Below are 15,074 nucleotides of genomic sequence, written 5' to 3' on the forward strand. Positions count from 1 at the left end.
ATGTGTTAGTTCGTGGTCCAACTGAAGTATTAAAGGTAGGAAATAGCTAAAGAGAGACTCAAACAGCTTCCCCCTCCACCTGCACAGTTTGTTTGCATGAAAAGAAGAAATAAAAAAAAAAGTCAGCGACAGCTCCAAACAGCTCTACTCACAACAATAATAGTGCTTATGCAGCTACAGTAGCAAGGTAGGACATAAAGCTTGCCCCTCGGCTGTAGGAGAAAGAAGATCAGAGGGAGAATAACAAGATATGAACTCCAGCTTCGATCTGTTGTTAGGGGAAATGTGCGGTTACTGAACAGGAGGAGGATCAGCTCCCTGCCTTGATCTTCACTCTGTGGGAATATCACAAATGCCTGCTAATGTGCTTGACTGAGAGCACAGGGGGGAAACTGACTCACGATTGTGCCGGAGGGTTTTCAGACAGTGTGGGCAGGCTGAGGGTAAAACAGAAACTCTTATGCTGGGGTTTGACTGCTCTGTTCCTTTAAACAATGTGCTCTGGAAATGGTGGAGTGGTTTTATAAAGAAGCTGCCAGGAGGATTTTAAAGGTTTAGGGTTAGAAAGTTTGGTATCACTTTACAAACAGGGTGCGATCACGTGACATTTAATTATGCCACATTTATAAACTAGTTTATGGATGTTTTTTTAGTTTTGACAAAACCAAAATCATTTAGCAGGTGACCCAATAAACTGAAACTGGTGACCCAATAAACTGAAACTGGACCCACAGATCTGAAATGCACCTTTGGGTGTTTGCAGTGCAGCTATGTGGTGCCATATCATTTTTTGATCTCAACTAATCACAGGAAACCATAGTGACTTGATCATTTGTTAATATTGACTAACAGGAATTTGTGATGCATCCTGCACTAATTCATGCAATAGATCATCAATCATGCATCAGTTCAACATTAAGTATATGATTTATACTTTTATTGTAAAGTCTTACTGAAACTTTCAAGTGCAGCACAAGTTCAGAAGTAGAACTAAAGCACTGGAGTGATTCTTAGAAGGCTGGTCGGCAACACCTGCATCAGAGTCGTATATCTTACACCTATAACTGTTGTCACATGACACATAGAGCCATTGCATTTTCTTCCCCCTAACATGGAAAAGAGGTGGAGAAAGATGAATGCACATGAGCATAATCTGATGAAGGTGTGGGGCTGCACTGATGCTTAAGGTGCTTTAAGCAGCATTTCTTCTATTAAAGCACATGAACTATGGCTTAGTCGTTATTATATTCTGACCCGCATGTGTGGAAGGTTTTTAGATTTGAATGTGTTCTATGTGTTTTTAGAGGCCAAAGATGAGACAGGGACTGATTTTATCCATTATCTATACTGGTTAACCTCTCGAGGGATAACGGGGGCTGGGGCCATTGCTGGCCCAAGTCGGCTGTGATTGGCCAGCTTGCCAGTCTATCACAGGGCTGACACTCCCACAATCATAACCCAAACACCTGTGCATGTGTTTGAAGCTGGAGAAAACCCACACAGATGTGTGGAGAACATGCAACCTGCACACAGAAAGGCTGTGTTCCACCAAGGTTCAAATACAGAACCTTCTTACAGTGAGGTGGCCTTGATTGAAAACAGGTTGCAAATGTCACTCGGCAGAATTTCTGGGAAGTGAATTGAAACTGACAACTGAAGAGTCTCTCTCACTACAGCCAGAGGACAGATGGACACAAACAGAAGGCAGATGGACGTACTGACTGATGAGATCAAACATACAGTATAAACCTGACAGGGGAAACTATGCATCATAGTAAACAGATGGGAAGCCTGGATGTAGAGCTGCATGTCTCTGGTTCTCTCTCTCTCTCTGGAAGAGCTCAGCAGTTTTGTCGGGTGGAGGGGAAAGTATGGGAGCTGTCAGGGGCCATATGATGCTGCCTCTGCAGTTTACACACAGAGACAGGATGACAGATTGATGGCAAGGACATGAAGACATAAAAGGTTCTCCCAGAGGACTCTAACCCAGAGGGTTGAAGGTAAACGCTGAAAACACAAACCCAGGTGAAACATTCTGATTTATCTTTAACCTCTGTGTGTTTCCTCCTCGTAGCTGTAGATTTTTGTCCAGCAACGTGTGTCGTGTGCAGTAAAGGGCAGCACCGTCTCCACTACTTGACTGACCTATATTCAAAAGGCCCTTTATGTGTTTGTGTGATGGTGTTCACATTTGTGTGTCTGTGTCCTTCCCGTCTCTGTGAAACCCCCCTGGTACCATTTGGTTTCAAGCAAAAGTCAGAGAACACTCAGAGGCTCCGTTTGCAACACGCCTGACCTACATCGGCTGCTCACGCTGTGCTTAAGATGACACATGAAATCTCACTTACTGTATCTTCCTGCAAAATGTCTGCTTTCAAACACATGTGTGCGTGTGTCTGCTTAAAGACAAACACACACACACACACACACACACGCAAGAAGACTCAACAGTTTAGTAATGATGGTAGTTTCACAGAAAGTGCTGCTGTCACATTAAGGCAAGGATTAGATTCTCTTTAAGCTTCTCTCACCAGGCTGCCTCTCTCTAGGTGGAGAGGAGGGGAGGTAATCTTCACACACACACACACGCACACACAATCATTGCAACTCAAAGAGCAGAAACTCTCATAAACATACAAAAAAACTACATCCTACACATGTACACACCAAATACATCTACACAAAGACACACACACATGCACAACACACGCTCTGGTTGTGGCAGCGGTAATTAGAGGTGTGACAGCCACAGACAGGTGAGGTGATGATAATAGGCTGCAGCTATTTCTGTTCTGCTCTCTCGTGCTCTTCACCTCTGTCTTCTCCCTCCTGCTCACATATTTTCTCACTGTCAAACATTCAACTCTGCTCCAGGTGGAACTGAAACACAGAGAAACACACAAGCTCGTTTCAACACGTATGCGTCTGTTTTTTCACACTCTCTCCTCCATTTTTACTCGTTCCTCTTTCACCTCCTCCCGAATCCTCTCACACCTCATCTCTCCTCCTTTCGTTGCTCTAAACTGCTTCTTTCTATTTCCTTTGTGTGCTGAATTGACGTAATGTCAGCAACTTCGCCAGCGTCATTACAGTCAGTTCCTCTGTGTTGCAGAGGGGGAAGGTAGACGCTCTGCAACAACATTGTCTGTTCAGGGTTTCAGCCTTTATCTGTTGAGTATTATCTCTATTGTGAGATCATGCAGATGATGCACCACCATTAATATTCACCCTAGTGGCTTCTAGAACAGAAAAGCATGAGATAGCATTGAATAATTATTAGTGTTGACTGTTCTCTGCCCCATGGTTGGTAACTATGTGGAAGAAGCATTAAACCTAAAACTAGGACAGACACATTCATCATTCAGGTGCATTAGACTGGTCATCTTGTTATTTAAGCTACAGTCAAATGAAGCCTGCAAATGGATGTGTTACAGCTAATCAGCTAATTAAGCTAATTAGAAATAAAAAACAAAAAACAGGCCTGTTTGTTAGAGATGCCTTGAAACTCCTTCTCAAATGGATAAGTGTTGGTGACACATTATAAACCACAGATTATACATACACTCACCGGCCACTTTATAAATAGGTTGGACCCTATTTTGCCTTCAGTTTAAACAGCTGGGACTAAGGGGCTCAAAATGTGCCAAGAAAATATCCACCACAGCATTATACCACCTCTACCAGCCTGAACTGTGGATACAAAGCAGGATAGATGCACATTTTCATGTTGTTTATGCCAGCTCTGACCCTACTGTCCAAATGTTGCTGCAGAAATCAACACTAATCAGACCAGGTAAAGTTTTTCCAATCTCCTGTTATCCAGTTTTGGTGAGTTCATAGTATTTGTTGGCTCAGTTTCCTGGTCTTAGCTGACAGGAAGGGCAGCTGGTGTCCTCATACCTTCAGGGTAATCAGTGGAAATTTGAGTTACTGTTTCCTTTCTCCCAGGTCGACCCTGTCTGGATATTCTCCTCTGACCTGGCATCAACAAAAACTACCACTCACGGGATATTTCCTCTTTTTCACTCCGTTCTCAAACTCCAGAGATGGTAGATCATCAGTTTGAACTCAGTAGATCATCCTGATAATGTCTACATGCCTAAATAAACGTTGCTGCCATGTGATTGGCTGCCTAGATTTTTGCATTAATGAGCATTTAAACAGGTGTTCCTAATAAAGTGACCAACGAGTCTATGATTTAGTTTTGTATTATCCCTGCAGGACACTAGCAGGCAGTGCAACATGGTGACGTCACTCAGCTGGCTGTGTATGAGCCTTCACCCTTACTATTAACGCATCACATAAAATAAATGCATGTGCTCTTCTATAGTTTCGCTGTACGTGTGTGTGTGTGTGTGTGTGTGTGTGTGTGTTTCCTTTAACTCACAGGCATATTTTACTTATTTACATGAATGTGACGGGCACAGTCAGCGTTTCTACCTGCACATGAGCCAAAATCTGTGTCTGTATTTCATCACAGCAGGTTTCCATTAGATCGGTGCAGATTTAGCATATTATCTTTCACCTGGAATGACACTGCATTGACTTTGAGGATCTGATTAAGAAAACATCTTGTACACTATTCTGCATTTCTGTCAATCCTATTATTTTTTCTACTCTGAGTTTCCTCTTTCAGCCTGAAAAGATGCCGCTCACTAGGAAGATATTAGCCAAACCCCCCCCACCTCCTGCTAACCACGAATTAATTTCACCCTTTCATCCACCATGGAGGTGTCACGATGTTTGGACTGAAATAAACCCGAGCTTTCAAAGGACTGTCACATCCAATCAAGAACAACAGCAGCTCCAGACACACACTCTCAGCCTTTTGCTTTGTGAGTCTGAATGCTTTCACATCGGCGGGTCGGATGGTTTAGTCATCACTGAAGACAGAAAATGTAACTCTGGGGTGTCTTCAGTCAGACAGTTGTTAATCAGTCAGCAGCAGAGGTTTAATGACAGCTTTCACAGTAATAAACAGTGGACTAAGCAATTAGGTGAATGTGTTGAAGCTAAACCAGGTCAGGTGCCAAATCCCTTTACTTAATGTCCATAATGTTGCCAACACAGACCTCTTCGCTTCTTCACACCTGATGTTGTAGTTTTAACTCAAACTTGGTAAAATTGCTATTTTCACTGTCTATAATCACAAACACATAATGTGTTTTTGAGAACATTTGTAAATTTCCTTAACAAAAGCTGAACATTCTCACCTGGCTGCTGTGTTGTCTTGGCTCATAAGGTGAAGTGCCTCCCCAGTTTCAGGTCTCCGCAGCAGAATCCCTCTGTGCGACCCCTGCGCGACCCCTGCGCGACCTCTGTGCTTGGCTGCATTTGTCCTTCTCCCATTTCTGACCAGTCTCCCTGCCCCTGCCATGTCTCACCACAGGGATGGAGTTAGCAGGTGATGACCAGACAGATTTCTTTCGGATTCAGACAAAAAGTTCAATAAACTCCCAGAAGCGGTCGTCTGCCTTTTACTTGAAGTGACCTCTGAAGGGACTGTTGGGTTCTTGGTCTCCTCCCTGACCGAGGCCCGATTCCATAAGCAGTTCTGGTGGTTCCAGACTTCTTCCATTTTGCAGTTATTGAGGCCACTATGATCCCAGGATTACTCAGAGCTTTAGAAATGGTTTTAAACCTGGGGTGGACAAAAAGCCATTGCACTGCTCCATCTCAGGTGAAGGTGGAGTAGAGGAAGACAATATGACGTGGTATCCTCCAGCTTCTGATTGGCTGAGCACACCTGATCCCAGTCATTTGTGGGTATGGCAGGGATAGTTGGGGAAAAAAAGCAGGACAGCAGCATGCAAAAAGAAAAACTTTCTGAACTCTGTGTTAGTGCATATATGAGTTACCCTGTGTGTTTGCAGATACTAACATGCTGCCACATCACAGGCAGACCCCCCCACTGTTGTGCTCAGATGCATCAAAGCATCTGCAGATTTACTTCAGGCTGTCTCACCTGAAGTAAATCTTACACCTGAAGAGATGCACGATAGTGAAAGTGGGGTAACCAGCAGTGGAGAAGGTTTTTAAAGGACGTCTTTATTCTCCTGAATAGCAGGTGGAACAATGAAGCTGGAGAATAACTGGTGTTGTGGAAGATACATGTCTCCTTTCAACGAGAAATCAAGCTATTTAGGCCACTTAAATTCACACAAGAATATCTTGCTTCAGTGACCATGAGTGTGCAAAAAAGATTTGGGAGCTGTTTATTCTCTCTCACACACACACACACACACACACACACACACACACACACACACACACACACACACACACACACACACACACACACACACACACACACACACACACACTTTTGATTCAGCCTTCAGTGGGAGGCCTGGGATGCCCACTGTGGAATAGATGTTAGCCTGCCATCCTCTGCTCCCCTTCATTAGCAGCTAGAAAGTTGTTATCAGCCAATCATCTGCCTCCCTCACATGCCCACCCATATCCTGGTCTGGCAAGGATGTGTGTGTGTGCGCTACTTTTTATATGTTTACATGTGTGTGTGTGTGTGTGTGTGTGTGTGTGTGTGTGTGAGCAGGCTCCCTTTCCAGAGCTGTAACCATGCAGTTATCTAGTTTTCCACCCTCTTGTGACTCTGTTTTTACACCACCACAGTTCTGTCGCTCTGTAGTGATGATGTGTGCAAAGACAACGCTGCGTCTTTTACTCTCATGTCGCCTTACAGTCGTGTGAGTTTGCTTTTCTATGTGTCTGGGACCGTGATGCATCTTCAGACATAAAGCAGCAGGGCTACGGGTGTGAAGATAATTATAACTGTGCGCAAGCATGCAATTATGTTCTGCTACAGAGTTCAGTGTCATTAGCTTTTTTATCACAGAATGTCAGGGACCATCGAACAAACAAAGACCTCACAGACAATTTATTTTGTTCTTTTCTAAAAATCAAAGCTTCCTGTTTAATGGCCTGACACATCAATCATTTTAATTACGTGTTGATAGTTTTAAGTAGATCTGAACGTGGAGAACAGCAGTCTAGCACAGGTTAATATTTATTTGGTAGGCGCCATTTACATTATAAAGGCTTTTATGAGCTGTAATTCATGGTTAATACAAGGTCCTGGTAGCATTTCAAATCAGTCACCTATATATCTCATTTCATTTTTAATAAAAGGTTCCACATTAAACGACCAAGTCTGCAGTTGAAAATGCAATAAGACATTTATATGCAATAAGACAGAATGGATTTTGTTCCAGATGTGCTGCAGCAACAAAAGTTTTGTACCGATTCTCCTTCTCCAAGATAAAGGTGGTGAACATGTAGCAGTCATATCTCACTATTGTAATAATTAAAACAAAAACGTACTTTATTGTGTTTCCTTTTATTAATACGCCACCTCCTGTTTTTGTTTTTGAGAATAATATTTACATCTAAAGTACTTAAAAAGCTCAAACCCTCATCATCATGACTTTACAGCAGGAAATAAAGTCCTAGTTTCTTCTGTGAAGTGTGTTCAATACATCCTGCTTCAAAAGTTCAACAGAAACCCATGAAAAGCCACTGAACCAAGCATGTGATCATATTTTCAAGTGCATTTGTAGTATCTGTCATGCAAAACCCGACCTATGAGTGTAGATATTCTCTCAAAACATTATTAAAACTAAAGAATACATTGGTTTGATTTTGCACTTTATAAAACTATGTAAGAAATTGCGTTCCTCCTTTTAAAGGGCCAGGTTGTATGAGCAAAGTTAAAAATCAAGGAGGTTGCATGAATAAAAGTTAAAGTGAGCACTTTTCCAAAGTGAACAACACAAACTCAACAGAGAAAGGCAATACGGCAAAATGCATCCCAGTCACATTAGGACATTACCAGTAAAACCTGCAAACAGCTGACAAAACATGGCTGAATCAGTGCAAAGCTTAGTAGCAAACTCAAACGAAATTAGTTTTGAACATTTGAATAAAAGGTGTAAAATTAAAATTCAAAAGCTGGTGTAAATTGTGTTTGCAGCAAACAGTCTCAGAGGTTTTCTCAAGGAAGCTTGTGCATCGATAGTACAGACAATCAGTCAGAAACAGAACTAAACACAGTACACCAGCACTATAATACATTTACACAGGGTCTAACTGGTGTTAAGAGCACTGTAAAATCTGAAAGTGGAAGAAGAAATAAAAAGTACTGATACAGTACAGATGAGCTCAGTGTTACCGTTAAAAGCGACAACAAAATGATGACAAATATCTTCATGAAGAATATGTTTCATCCTCTAAATAACAATCGATACAACTGCTGGTGTTTCAGTTTTCTTATATATCAAACTATAGGACGCTGCCTCTGTCAACATAAAGCTCTGTGGGCATAAATGCAGAGTTTACATCCAGCTGCACCAACATTACCTACATTTAAAAATGTGTATGATGCACAGTCATATTTTTTCTGTGTGAATACAAATGAACCTTATTTCAAAATTACTTTCACGTATCATCATGTTGCTCGAAAATTATTGTCTGTGATTGATCATTTTCAGTGAAGGGAGTTTCTAATTAGACAAAGCTCAAATAAATAAACTTTTCCACTGTAACATCAGTCTGATCAGAGTAATTAGATGTGAACAACAGGCACGTGGGACCAACCGCTCGATCTAAATCCATAGAAGTCACAAAACTGTGGCCAAAAGAGGAAGAACAGATACAGGACCTGCCTAATCTCTGCACCAAAATCAATACTGCATGCAAAAAAAATAAATAAAGGTCAAAGTGTTCGAAAATTCAGTATACTGTTGTGTGAGAAGATACAGACAGGTGCTCAGATCGAATACTGAAGCCTCAGTGATCAATATCCCGCTCTTGTGTATGGAATTGTGCATGTGCACAGAGCTCCATGTTGGAGGCAGGTTTATGACTGTTATATGCTACAGGCAGGAGTCTCAGTGTATCTGTAAGTCATAAGCGTCCAGGAAGTCTATGGAAAAGACACCGGAGGGTGTTTGGGGACCCAGAGGGCCCAATGTGGGCGTTTCCTCACCTCTGTCTCCCTCCATGGTGAGGTCCAACCAATCCATACTGTCCAGCCCCTGCTGCACCTCAGCCGCCATGTCGAAGGTGTCCATGGGAGACAGGGGATAGTCCAAGATGCTCGGGGTGCACAGCATTTGGCTGTGAAGGTCATCGATCAAAGTCAACAGGCCCCCAGGCTCCACCCCCAGGAGAGGCTTCCCGGTAGTGCTTTCCAAGAAGTCCTCCAGGCGTCCAGTTCCAGCGTTACTGAGGTGTTGTTTCTCCCCTGTGGTGTCGACCAGAGTCTGAAGCTGCGTCTGCACCGAGGGCACCAGCTGTGGGCTGTCATAGCTGGGAGGGATGGGGGGAGATAACAACAACTGGAGTGGGGAGAGAGGAGAGGAAGAGGAGTTTGGACAGAGATGGCCCAGAGACGGGTCTGCTGCTGGTTTAAAGGTTTCTGAAATCAGAGACACACATCCTGTTAAAATTTCAACATTATGGTGGGAGTTCGCTCCCAATGTAATAAATCATTTTGAGAAAAAACACAGCAGACAGTGTTAGTGCATCTTACCTCCCGTCTGCAGAATGGTGTCGATGAAATTGTCTTCATGCTCTGTATCCTGAGGACACACACACACACACACACAGAACCCATGAGTTGGCAAGATCAAGGCTTAATATATACAGGAACTATCACAACACAAGACCACAGAAGAACAGATGAATCTGGATATGCAGCTCGTCATACTTTCTCAGGTGATGAGATGGCCGTCTTTACAGAAGCTGGAGACAGAGGACTCAACAAAACATCCAGACATCCAGAGTAGACCTCCTACAGGAAGAAAAACAAAACAAGGAATAAGAGCTTTCCATTCGCTCTCTAGCCAGATACGGGATTTGTGTCCTTCCAAGGTTATCATGAAAACCTTTACAATGTGACTGATCGATGCGAGTCACCTTGTAGGATTAGCCATGTCATCTGTAGGCCACTTACAGTTTGAGAGGGATGTGATAAGATGGTTTTCCCTGAGGGAGCAGTGTCCTGGTCCTTGAAGAAAGGCTGCAGAGTGGGAGGTGCAGACAAACACTGATGAGGAACTCCATGCTGTGGTTGGTCTGCAGGCTCCTGAAGTCCCCCATTCTGTGCCTGTTTCCAATAACAAGGAACAGTATCCAGAGGCAGAACTACTAGTTTTAAAACGAAACACTGTAAATAGGAACATCTCTAATAATTAATGAAGCTATTTCTTCTTCATCGTGGAGAGTTCACATTCTGTTTTCCAGTAGTTTCTATTCATCCAATCATTTCTGATTTCATATATATTTAAAATGATCTGTTAATTTCAGCTATTCTCCATTTTTGGCCTCTACTTTCACCTGTCTGTTCTGACAACTTTTAGCTAAGAGTTAAGATTTCTCTGCTCACCTGATCTCCAGTTTTCACACAGTCTCAGTTTCAGCTGACTCAATATGTCACACGTGTACAAAAATATCTAAATGTGTGTTAAACCTCAGCCTGCTGATAGCAGCACACACTGCTCCACTACACCCTGACATTTTCAAGGCTTTGCCCCAAAAGGCCCAGAGCTCCACACCTGCACTCCACTCTCAATTAGTCAGGAGGTAGAGGAGTCTTCGCTCCTCATCTGTTAACAACATAAATCATAGTAATGGAGGATGTCGTTAGAGTAATTAGCTGAGGCTGGTGTCAGACACCTTTATCAAAGCCTGTCATTGTCTCAAAAAGCATACATCATTAATTTCCATGGCTATTGGACTCACTGGAGCAGTTTTCACTCTTACGTTTCCCTGTTTATGGAGCATCAAAAGACAGTTCTGGGTAGTTCAGTTACTGCACTTGATAGAAAAGAGGCTGAGAATGACGTGTTTGATGTGGATCTCTGTACTGAGTAACACACACACTATGAACTACTGCTGGTTTTGATAGTTGTGGCAGAAATGTTCCATTCACCTGAATTACAAGTAAACACCGTTTCTTACACACCTTTTGTCAAGCAGATTCACTTTGACTTTCACATCTGAGGTTTGGAAATACATATGTCAGAAATCTTCATCTATATGATGTTTATTCCGCAAACCAGTACAGCGGTAAGTGGTAAAATTTTGTTTATTGCAGACAAAACACTGACAATCACATCTGAATGTGTCCTTCCAGATGTCCTTGTTAGATAATCATTACATCTCTCCGTGGATTTACTGCTACTCTACTGCAGAAATAAGAAAACCCGGTGCCTGCAACTTTTGAAGAGCCCCATGCTTATCTGCTATATAACACTAGTCCAGCTAATCTGAATCTACATGTCCTGATTTAAGCCCCACCTTGGTGTTTTGTTGGTTCTGAAAGTCCATTTGTGTTCTCTGTTTGGACTGGCTGTCAGCTCGTTGCAGCTCCACGGTCTTGAGGCCTGGGAGCTTGGCTGGTGTGGACTGCAGTCGCTAACGGAAGATGAAAAACACTATAGTGAGTACTTTGAAGTACTGGATATACAGTAATAACAAAAGGAGTCCATCTTCATACTTGAAAACTGGACATGAATTTATGGACCTTTATGGGATTGGTTGCTTTTCTTTCAGGTGTGTTGGTTCCTTGGTTATCAATGATGTGATTGGTCAGTGCAATCAGGAAGTGGTTGCCATTGCTGTCAGTGACCAGAGTTGGTGTGGAGTCACTCTTAAGGAGATCCAGTGGGAACGAGGCAGCTGAACCTGACTGCTTGTTGAGGTACATCTGTGACACGTGCACAAAATCGACATGACTTATAGGATTAATGCTGATGTTTACAAGTGTATGCATGGAAACTCAAAGCTAAACTGCTAAAATAACATGCAAATAAGATTATTAACAGGAATAATGCAGAACCTGCATGTTCTGTGCACTTCATATAAAAACCTGTCCATACCTGCTGCTCTACTTTTTGATTCTGTCGCATTAGCACCTGTTGCTGCTTCAGATGTATCTTCGTCTCTATATGGATTTGTTCTGGTAGTTTAGTCTGCGGATGCTGTTTATTTTGTTGCTGCACCAGCAGCTTTTGTTGCTTCATCAGAATCTGTTGCTTCAGGTGCAGCTGTTGTGTCTGCTGATGTTTCAAATGTTGACAATGTTGTGACTGCAACGGTTGTTGCTTCTGCTGCTGTTTGTGGGGTTTCTTCTTCTTCAGCTGAGCAGGTTTCTGCAGCTTCTGCTGATTCTCAGGTGTCTGACGGTGGTTCTGACTGTGGCTCTGTTGCTGTAGCAGGAGCTTCTGTATGGCCTGTTGCTGGGCCAGCTGCAAACTGACGGGCTGATGACGAACTTGGTTCCCTTGTTTTGTCTCTGCACCTCTTTGCTCTGGCTTGATCTGCAGCAGGATCTTATCCTGCACCTCCTGAGTTTGTGCTGAAAACTGTGGTGATTCATGAGTGTCTGGTGACCGCAAAGTCTCAGACAGAGTTTCGTCTGCCTCAGTGGCCTCCTGTTTGACACTGACATTCATCTCACATGACGTGGATGATGGTGGAGGGGCAAATGCACCATGGCCAAATGAAAGAGGGACACTGGGATTATCAGGAGGTTCTTGTTTTACTCTTACAAGAACCACTGGATCTGGAACCTGTCGCCCTCTCGCCCTGTGCTCCAGCTGCATCCTCAGCACCTCCACCAGTCTCTGGTTCTGCCTCAGCATCCTGGTCAACTCTTCTATCTGCTTATCTTTCTCCTGCAGCATCTTGTCTTTGTCAGTCATCAGTCCTGGAGCTGAGGTTGTAGTGGTGGGGGCAGTTAATGAGACTGGGCAGTGTTTCTGCAGAGAAGCTGCCTTTAGAGAGAACTGACAAGGTGCTGCAGTTAAACATGGGGCCTCTTTTTTAATGTGCACTGGAAGCTGAGCAGCTGAACATGGCTGACGGCCCAGCTGGGTAAGAGGCGTACTCATCTGCACAGAAAGAAAAGAAGATGGGTAATCCTTAAAGAAATAAACATAGAGCTTCAGACTAGTGAAATCATATCTTAAGCTCAGAATCTGCAGCCACGTTAGAGCTCGATCTTCATGGTCACACGTTCACAACAGTGCAACACACTAATGCTAAGCGGGCGTAATGTCTACCATGTTCATCAGAGGTTAGTACTTCTGTGATTAAATATGTTCATTCCAACATATCACAGTGAAAATATTCATACCATTTCCCCCAAAGCGTCGCTGGTGAAGCTGCTGTTTGCTGGGCTCATGGTGGGGGGTGAGCGGTCAGAGGGTGTGGCGTAGACAGGCGACGGTGAGTCGCTGCCACTATAGGTGAAGAGGTGTTGAGGAGGTGTGGTGGCATTGCTACCTCCATCACCTGTACAGAGGTATTTGTAGGTTTTATTTATTTGTATATGCATTTTTTTTGCAAAGCCAATAAACACATGCTGCTTACACATGGTTCCTAGGGGAAATCATCAACACACCTCAGTCACCTGACTGACCTGTCTGCTGGCACCGAAGCTGTTCATGCTGATGTGATGTGTTGGTGGTACCAGCTGCAGCAGGCTGGGAGGACTGTCCTGCACCTTCAGGCCCCGGCCTTGTGGTACCCCCTGCAGCCGGAGTCGAGGTCGTGTCACAGCCTCCATTCAGTTCCTGGTAGATCCGCAGCCTCTCAATGAGGTCATTTTTGGTACCAGAGACCGGCAAGCTGCGCAGCTTCAACTCGGACTTTAGCTCTGCCACCTGACAGGAGATGAAGTAAAAGAGAAATTGAGATTGAGGGACGGGAGCGAGGAAAAGCAAAGAGACGAAGATAAATATGAGAGAAAAACTGAAAAGGCTCAAATGAAAAGGAGGAGACAAACCAGAAAGACAGAGTAATCTATCACAGCCTGAGTTGGCGGGCCACTTTGAAGTGACGAAATTTTGTTAACAGAATCTTTTACATAAGTCAACTTCTATCCACCAGTTACTCAATCGACTCCACACCTTGTAGGCAGTAATGGCAGCTGTAGGTTCACTTTGTACTGATTCTCACTGAAACTGTATGACACTATGGGTGAGGTGCAGTGTCCAACAAGCAAAAATGCTGCTCAGGGCAATGAGACATAAGAGAAGGATCATGCACTAACCTTCATTTCATCCAGGTTTGGAGGTAGAGACACTGGTTTGGCAGAACTCTGATGGCTGTGGCTGCCCTGGTTGGACTGGGCAGCTGACGGGGCTCCAGCAGGTTGAGGTGGGGAGGAGGAGGAGGCCCTAGAGCTGGAGGAGGAAGATGGCTGCTGGTCTGCCTGAGCTCTGCTGAAAGGAAAGATCGACAGGGAGGCAAAGAATAGTGACAGCCTTTAGATAGTCAAATGAAGCTAAACACAGGAGCACTGAACACCACCCTGAAATCTGGGCTGTCAAGCAAACTGCCTCTGAAACTCATATTAAACTGCTCCAGCCATCATAGAGACTCCACACTCACTTGGGTGGTGCAGGCAGGATGGCGTGGTAGTTGTAGTGCTGCTGCTGCTGACTGAGGATCTGGAGCTGCAGGAAGAGCTGCTGCTGCTGGAGGATCTTGGCATAAGATGAATCCAGATGGGGAGGAGGCTCTTTGTCTCCCTTCTGGTCCGGAGGGATGTACTGATGGTATTTCAACTTCTTTATCTAGAAAGCAACACATTAACAGTATAAAAAAATATTTTTCTACTGTTTTAGTGTGTTTTAGTGCAACAGCATTAGCAATAGTAAACAAAAATCCACCTTCGGTTTGTTGTCCTTGGTTTTCTTGTGTCTCTGGTTGGAGCGGTCAGTGTTTTGTTTAGGCTGGAACTAAAAAAGGAAAATGATGTGAGGATTATGTCTCATTATACCTGCATCTTTAAATCAGACCACTGACAGAACAGCAAACCCAAAAACAGTCCCAACATTATACAGTAGGACAGTTCTCAACATTTAAGGTTTCTTTGGCCCCGTTAAGTTACCTTCATCTGGGAGGAGACACTTATCCTCTGGGCAGATGCTGCTGTTCCATTGGTTAGCTTCATTGTGGTGGGGAATCCAGAGGGTGGTGGGGGGTGAGGAGCTGGAGCAGGGCCCTGGTAGAGACACACACTGAATTCACTTTCTACACAGCAG

The 15,074-nt window shown here is 43.8% G+C and overlaps 1 protein-coding gene across 8 annotated transcripts in view; it reads right to left on the reverse strand.

Annotated features, from left to right (window-relative positions):
* Positions 1 to 7,046: 7,046 nt before the first annotated feature.
* The window catches only part of LOC113141380 (myocardin-related transcription factor A-like), a 28,103-nt gene continuing 20,075 nt past the window's right edge, over positions 7,047 to 15,074 (reverse strand). For 3 of the 8 annotated variants that reach the window (XM_026325763.1, XM_026325761.1, XM_026325764.1), the window contains 13 exons: positions 14,921 to 15,034; positions 14,700 to 14,768; positions 14,419 to 14,603; positions 14,078 to 14,249; positions 13,445 to 13,688; positions 13,160 to 13,317; positions 11,901 to 12,914; positions 11,546 to 11,728; positions 11,320 to 11,436; positions 9,974 to 10,126; positions 9,728 to 9,811; positions 9,551 to 9,599; positions 7,047 to 9,436 (listed from right to left, as the gene is read on the reverse strand). In XM_026325763.1, the coding sequence (XP_026181548.1) occupies positions 8,907 to 9,436; positions 9,551 to 9,599; positions 9,728 to 9,811; positions 9,974 to 10,126; positions 11,320 to 11,436; positions 11,546 to 11,728; positions 11,901 to 12,914; positions 13,160 to 13,317; positions 13,445 to 13,688; positions 14,078 to 14,249; positions 14,419 to 14,603; positions 14,700 to 14,768; positions 14,921 to 15,034 (3,072 nt within the window). In that variant the 3' untranslated portion in view covers positions 7,047 to 8,906. The remainder of the gene's footprint in view (positions 9,437 to 9,550; positions 9,600 to 9,727; positions 9,812 to 9,973; positions 10,127 to 11,319; positions 11,437 to 11,545; positions 11,729 to 11,900; positions 12,915 to 13,159; positions 13,318 to 13,444; positions 13,689 to 14,077; positions 14,250 to 14,418; positions 14,604 to 14,699; positions 14,769 to 14,920; positions 15,035 to 15,074) is intronic. The other 5 variants (XM_026325766.1, XM_026325765.1, XM_026325767.1 and 2 more) reach the window with 2 other exon arrangements.

This window comes from Mastacembelus armatus, chromosome 8, assembly GCF_900324485.2.
Source record: "Mastacembelus armatus chromosome 8, fMasArm1.2, whole genome shotgun sequence".
Lineage (NCBI taxonomy): Eukaryota > Metazoa > Chordata > Actinopteri > Synbranchiformes > Mastacembelidae > Mastacembelus > Mastacembelus armatus.